The following is a 7373-nucleotide window of genomic DNA, read 5'->3' as shown; positions in this document are numbered from 1 at the left end:
CCCAACAGGACCCTTTGGCTTTTGGGGGCACCTCAATGTCCCCAGTGTCCCCAAAAGGACCCCAAAATCCTCCCCCCCCCCCGCCCCATGTCCCCAACAGGACCTCAGTGTCCCCAAGAGGTCCCCGATGTCCCCAACAGGACCCTTTGGCGTTTGGGGGCACCTCAATGTCCCCAATATCCCCAAAAGGACCCCAAAATCCCTCCCCCCCATGTCCCCAGTGACCCCCAATGTCCCCAGCAGGACCCTTTGGCTTTTGGGGGCACCTCGATGTCCCCAAAAGGACCCCAAAGTCGTCCCACTGGGACCTCAGTGTCCCCAACAGGTCCCTGATGTCCCCCCAATGTCCCCAACAGGACCCTTTGGCTTTTGGGGGCACCTCAATGTCCCCAAAAGGACCCCAAAGTCCCCCTAATGGGACCTCAGTGTCCCCAACAGGTCCCCAATGTCCCCTCGATGTCCCCAGGACGACCCCAGTGTCTCCAGCGTCCCTCCCCGATGTCCCCCACAGGGACTCTCGGCCCTTTGGGGTCTTGTTGGGGACACTGGGGGGACACTGGGGACCCCCCAAAGGGCTCAGGGGCCCTACTGGGGACATCGGGGGGGGGGACACTGGGGACATCAAGGAGGGACATCGGGGCCTGTTGGCTACTGGGGGGACCCTGTTGGGGACATTGGGGTGTCCCCATTGCGGGACAAGGGACTTTGGAGTGGCCCCGGTGTCCCCAAGGTCCCTAAGGGCCACTGGGGCACCCTGCTCCCCTCCCGTTGTCCCCACGTGGTGACAGTGCCACCAGCCCGTCCCTACCCCTGCGCCACCAGCACCCCCAGTGCCACCTTCAGCTTCCGCCCCACCTCCTTGTCCTCCCTGTCCCTCGATGGCTCCAAGGCCACCACGATGTCCTCGAGCACCCGGGCGCTCTCGGGGAACCCCTGTGCCACTGTCCCCCACGGTGTCACCTTCCCGTCCTCGGCGACAGCGGCCACCAACCTCTTCAGCGCGTCCATCGCCCTCTCCAGCCGCCCCATGGCGGCCCCGATGGCCGCGGAGGTGGCCCTGGTGGCCTCGGCGGCGGCCCTGGCAGCCACCACCTGCCGGGCGCGGTCACGCAGGCGCTGGGCCGTCTCCCGCTGCTGGGCGGCGGCGGTGGCCAGGTGACGCCGCGATGTCCCCAAGCCCCGCCCGGCCACCTCGCAGACCACGGCCACCGAGCCAAGGGCCAGCAGGAGCTGAGCATCCTTTGTCACCCCCAGGGCGGCGCGAACCGAGTCCAGAGCCACTGCGGGGACAGAGGGGACACTGCAGAGGTGGCATCAGGCCGGTGGCACCACCCCGGTCCCATCCCAGGGTCACCAGCCCAGAGTCACCAGCCCAGTGTCACCATCCCCGTGTCACCAGCCCAGTGCCACCACGTCAGTGTCACCAGCTCAGTGTCACCAGCCCAGAGTCACCAGCCCAGAGTCACCATGCCAATGTCACCAGCCCGGTGTCACCAACCCAGTTTCACCATGCCAATGTCACCATCCCCCTGTCACCAGCCCAGAATCACCTTCCCAGTGTCACCATCCCAGTGTCAACAGCCCAGAGTCACCATCCCAGTGTCACCATGCCAATGTCACCATCCCAGAGTCACCATCCCAGAGTCACCATCCCAGTGTCACCATGCCAATGTCACCACACCAGAGTCACCACCTCAGCGTCACCAGCCCAGTGCCACCATCCCAGTGTCACCATGCCAATGTCACCATGCCAATGTCACCAGCCCAGTGTCACCATCCCAATATCACCATCCCAATGGTCACCATGCCAATGTCACCATCCCAGAGCCACCAGCCCAGAGTCACCAGCCAAATGTCACCATGCCAGTGTCACCAGCCCAGAGTCACCCTCCCAGTGTCACTATGCCAATGTCACCATCCCAGTGTCTCCATGCCAGAGTAACCATACCAATGTCACCATCCCAATATCACCATGCCAATCGTCACCATGCCAATGTCACCACGCCAATGTCACCAGCCCAGTGCCACCATCCCAGATTCACCATCCCAGTGTCACCATGCCAATGTCACCAGCCCAGAGTCACCACCTCAGTGTCACCAGCCCAGTGTCACCTGCCCAGTGTCACCATCCCAGAGCCACCAGCCCAGTGTCACCATCCCAGAGTCACCATGCCAATGTCACCAGCCCAGAGTCACCACCTCAGTGTCACCAGCCCAGTGTCACCTGCCCAGTGTCACCATCCCAGAGCCACCAGCCCAGTGTCACCATCCCAGAGTCACCATGCCAATGTCACCATCCCAGATTCACCAGCCCAGAGTCACCATGCCAGTGTCCACAGCCCAGAGTCACCATCCCAGGGTCACCATGCCAATGTCACCACACCAGAGTCACCACCTCAGTGTCACCACCTCAGTGTCACAATCCCAGAGCCACCCTCCCAGTGTCACCATGCCAATGTCACCAGCCCAGAGTCACCAGCCCAGTGTCACCAGCCCAGATTCACCAGCCCAATGTCACCATCCCAGTGTCACCATCCCAGTGTCACCATCCCAGAGTCACCATCCCAGTGTCACCATGCCAATGTCACCAGCCCAGAGTCACCACCTCAGCGTCACCAGCCCAGTGCCACCATCCCAGTGTCACCATGCCAATGTCACCATGCCAATGTCACCATCCCAGAGCCACCAGCCTAGAGTCACCAGCCAAATGTCACCATGCCAGTGTCACCAGCCCAGAGTCACCCTCCCAGTGTCACTATGCCAATGTCACCATCCCAGTGTCTCCATGCCAGAGTAACCATACCAATGTCACCATCCCAATATCACCATGCCAATCGTCACCATGCCAATGTCACCACGCCAATGTCACCAGCCCAGTGCCACCATCCCAGATTCACCATCCCAGTGTCACCATGCCAATGTCACCAGCCCAGAGTCACCACCTCAGTGTCACCAGCCCAGTGTCACCTGCCCAGTGTCACCATCCCAGAGCCACCAGCCCAGTGTCACCATCCCAGAGTCACCATGCCAATGTCACCAGCCCAGTGTCACCAGCCCAGAGTCACCATGCCCGTGTCCACAGCCCAGAGTCACCATCCCAGGGTCACCATGCCAATGTAACCACACCAGAGTCACCACCTCAGTGTCACCACCTCAGTGTCACCACCTCAGTGTCACAATCCCAGAGCCACCATCCCAGTGTCACCATGCCAATGTCACCAGCCCAGAGTCACCAGCCCAGTGTCACCAGCCCAGATTCACCAGCCCAATGTCACCATCCCACTGTCACCATCCCAATGTCACCATCCCAGAGCCACCAGCCCAGAGTCACCAGCCAAATGTCACCATGCCAGTGTCACCAGCCCAGAGTCACCCTCCCAGTGTCACTATGCCAATGTCACCATCCCAGTGTCTCCATGCCAGAGTAACCATACCAATGTCACCATCCCAATATCACCATGCCAATTGTCACCATGCCAATGTCACCACGCCAATGTCACCAGCCCAGTGTCACCATCCCAGAGTCACCAGCACAGAGTCACCATGCCAATGTCACCAGCCCAGAGTCACCACCTCAGTGTCACGATCCCAGAGTCACCAGCCCAGAGTCACCAGCCCGGCGTCACCATCCCGCTGTCACCATGCCAATGTCACCACACCAGAGTCACCACCTCAGTGTCACCAGCGCAGAGTCACCAGCCCAGTGTCACCATGCCAATGTCACCAGCCCAGAGTCACCACCCCAGAGTCACCAGCCCAGTGTCACCATGCCAATGTCACCATCCCAGAGCCACCAGCCCAGTGTCACCATGCCAGTGTCACCAGCCCAGAGTCACCAGCCCAATGTCACCATGCCAGTGTCACAATCCCAGAGCCACCAGCCCAGTGTCACCAGCCCAATGTCACCATCCCACTGTCACCATCCCAGAGTCACCATCCCAGTGTCACCATGCCAGTGTCACCAGCCCAGGGTCACGAGCCCAGGGTCACCATGCCAATGTCACCAGCTCAGTGTCACCAGCTCAGAGTCACCATCCCAGGGTCACCATCCCAGGGTCACCATGCCAATGTCACCTCACCAGAGTCACCACCTCAGTGTCACCAGCCCAGTGTCACCTGCCCAGTGTCACCATCCCAGAGCCACCAGCCCAGTGTCACCATCCCAGAGTCACCATGCCAATGTCACCATCCCAGATTCACCAGCCCAGAGTCACCATGCCAGTGTCCACAGCCCAGAGTCACCATCCCAGGGTCACCATGCCAATGTCACCACACCAGAGTCACCACCTCAGTGTCACCACCTCAGTGTCACAATCCCAGAGCCACCCTCCCAATGTCACCATGCCAATGTCACCAGCCCAGAGTCACCAGCCCAGTGTCACCAGCCCAGATTCACCAGCCCAATGTCACCATCCCAGTGTCACCATCCCAGTGTCACCATCCCAGAGTCACCATCCCAGTGTCACCATGCCAATGTCACCAGCCCAGAGTCACCACCTCAGCGTCACCAGCCCAGTGCCACCATCCCAGTGTCACCATGCCAATGTCACCATGCCAATGTCACCATCCCAGAGCCACCAGCCTAGAGTCACCAGCCAAATGTCACCATGCCAGTGTCACCAGCCCAGAGTCACCCTCCCAGTGTCACTATGCCAATGTCACCATCCCAGTGTCTCCATGCCAGAGTAACCATACCAATGTCACCATCCCAATATCACCATGCCAATCGTCACCATGCCAATGTCACCACGCCAATGTCACCAGCCCAGTGTCACCATTCCAGAGTCACCAGCACAGAGTCACCATGCCAATGTCACCAGCCCAGAGTCACCAGCCCAATGTCACCATGCCAATGTCACCATCCCAGAGCCACCAGCCCAGAGTCACCAGCCAAATGTCACCATGCCAGTGTCACCAGCCCAGGGTCACCCTCCCAGTGTCACTATGCCAATGTCACCATCCCAGTGTCACCATGCCAGAGTAACCATACCAATGTCACCATCCCACGGTCACCATGCCAATCGTCACCATGCCAATGTCACCACGCCAATGTCACCAGCCCAGTGTCACCATCCCAGAGTCACCAGCACAGAGTCACCATGCCAATGTCACCACACCAGAGTCACCACCTCAGTGTCACCAGCGCAGAGTCACCTGCCCAGTGTCACCATCCCAGAGCCACCATCCCAGAGCCACCAGCCCAGTGTCACCATGCCAGTGTCACCAGCCCAGAGTCACCAGCCCAATGTCACCATGCCAGTGTCACAAACCCAGAGCCACCAGCCCAGTGTCACCAGCCCAGAGTCACCAGCCCAGTGTCACCAGCCCAGGGTCACCAGCCCAGGGTCACCAGCCCAATGTCACCAGCTCAGTGTCACCAGCTCAGAGTCACCATCCCACGGTCACCATGCCAATGTCACCTCACCAGAGTCACCACCTCAGTGTCACCAGCCCAGTGTCACCATCCCAGAGCCACCAGCCCAGTGTCACCATCCCAGAGTCACCATGCCAATGTCACCATCCCAGATTCACCAGCCCAGAGTCACCATGCCAGTGTCCACAGCCCAGAGTCACCATCCCAGGGTCACCATGCCAATGTCACCACCCCAGAGTCACCAGCCCAGTGTCACCATGCCAATGTCACCAGCCCAGAGTCACCAGCCCAATGTCACCATGCCAGTGTCACAATCCCAGAGCCACCATCCCAGTGTCACCATGCCAATGTCACCAGCCCAGAGTCACCAGCCCAGATTCAGCATGCCAATGTCACCTGCCCAGTGTCACCATCCCAGAGTCACCATCCCAGTGTCACCATGCCAATGTCACCAGCCCACTGTCACCAGCCCAGTGTCACCATGCCAGTGTCACCACCCCAGAGTCACCAGCCCACTGTCACCAGCCCAGTGTCACCATGCCAATGTCACCATCCCAGTGTCACCAGCCCAGAGTCACCATCCCCGTGTCACCATCCAATGTCACCATGCCTGAGTCACCGCTCCAATGTCATCAGCCCAGTGTCCCCAGTTCTAGCCCAGTGTCCCCAGTCCCATCCCAGTGTCCCCAGTCCTGTCCCAGTGTCCCCATCCCAGTGTTCCCAGTACTCTCGCAGTGTCACCAGCCCAGTGCCTCCAGTTCCAGCCCAGTTTCACCAGCTGAGTGTCCCCACCTCCAGCCAGGGGAAGGTCTCTACTGGTCTGTACTGGTCTGAACTGGTTTATACTTGTTTATACTGGTCTATACTGGTCTATACTGGTTTTTACTCATGCACAGCCCAGCACAGCACCATCAGCCCCTTGGCCATGTCCTGCCCGGCCCAGAGCCCAACCCTTCCAAACTGGTCTGTACTGGTCTACACTGGTCTGAATTGCTCTCTGCTGCTCTGTACTGGTCCATACTGGTTTATACTGGTCTATACTGGTCTATACTGGTTTATACTCACGCACAGCCGCGCACAGCACCGTCAGCCCCATGGCCGCGCCCTGCCCGGCCCAGAGCCCAACCCATCCAAACTGGTCTGTACTGGTTCCCTGTGCCCCACACCAACCCATACTGGTTTATACTGCTCTATACTGCTCTATACTGGTCTATACTGGTCTATACTGGTTTATACTCACGCACAGCCGCGCACAGCACCGTCAGCCCCATGGCCGCGCCCTGCCCGGCCCGCAGCCAGCGCTGCCACCCCTGGAGCCTCTCCTGCTCCTTCTCCAGCCTCTGCGCCGCCCGCTCGGCCTCGGCCCCGCCGTGGAGCAGCAGCTCCTCGTCCTCGTCCTTGTCCACCGACGACTCCGTGGCCACCGGGGGGGTCCACGTGTCCCACAGGGCCTTGTGCAGCTGCTGCCGCGTCTCCTGGGCCTTGTCCAGCACGGCCTTGGCCTCCGCCAGCACCTTGGGGATGGTGGCCGCTGTCCCCAAGGCCTCGGCCAGGTCCACCAGGGCCTTCAGGGTCCGGTCCCGCACGGCCCCCGACTGGGCCACCTCGGGGGGGAGGGGCGGGGGGGACACCTGGGGACAGGGGGAGAGGGGGGTTGGGGGGATGTGTCGCCATTTCCAGCCCAGCGTCCCCAGTTCCAGCCCAGTGTCTCCAGTCCTCTCCCAGTGCCAGCAGTTCCAGCACAGTGTCCCCAGTTCCAGCACAGTGTCCCCAGTTCCAGTCCAGTGTCCCCAGTCCCCTCCCAGTGCCCCCAGTTCCAGCACAGTGTCCCCAGTTCCAGCACAGTGTCCCCAGTTCCAGCAGAGCGTCCCCAGTTCCAGCCCAGTGTCCCCAGTCCTCTCCCAGTGCCAGCAGTTCCATCCCAGTGTCACTGCCCCAGTGTCACCATCCCAGTGTCACCAGGCCAGTGTCCCCAGTCCCCTCCCAGTGTCCCCAGTCC

General features: G+C 60.6%; 1 protein-coding gene across 1 annotated transcript; it reads right to left on the bottom strand.

Annotated features, from left to right (window-relative positions):
- Nucleotides 1–754: 754 nt before the first annotated feature.
- LOC116438939 lies at nt 755–7092 on the bottom strand (the record flags this gene model as incomplete). Its single annotated transcript, XM_032097966.1, has 2 exons — nt 755–1280; nt 6615–7092. Coding segments are annotated over 2 exons (954 nt in total), but the record flags the coding sequence as incomplete, so codon positions are not given.
- Nucleotides 7093–7373: the final 281 nt, after the last annotated feature.

Source organism: Corvus moneduloides, unplaced genomic scaffold (assembly GCF_009650955.1).
Source record: "Corvus moneduloides isolate bCorMon1 unplaced genomic scaffold, bCorMon1.pri scaffold_186_arrow_ctg1, whole genome shotgun sequence".
Classification (NCBI taxonomy): domain Eukaryota; kingdom Metazoa; phylum Chordata; class Aves; order Passeriformes; family Corvidae; genus Corvus; species Corvus moneduloides.
This window is presented reverse-complemented; position numbering and strand designations above follow the sequence as displayed.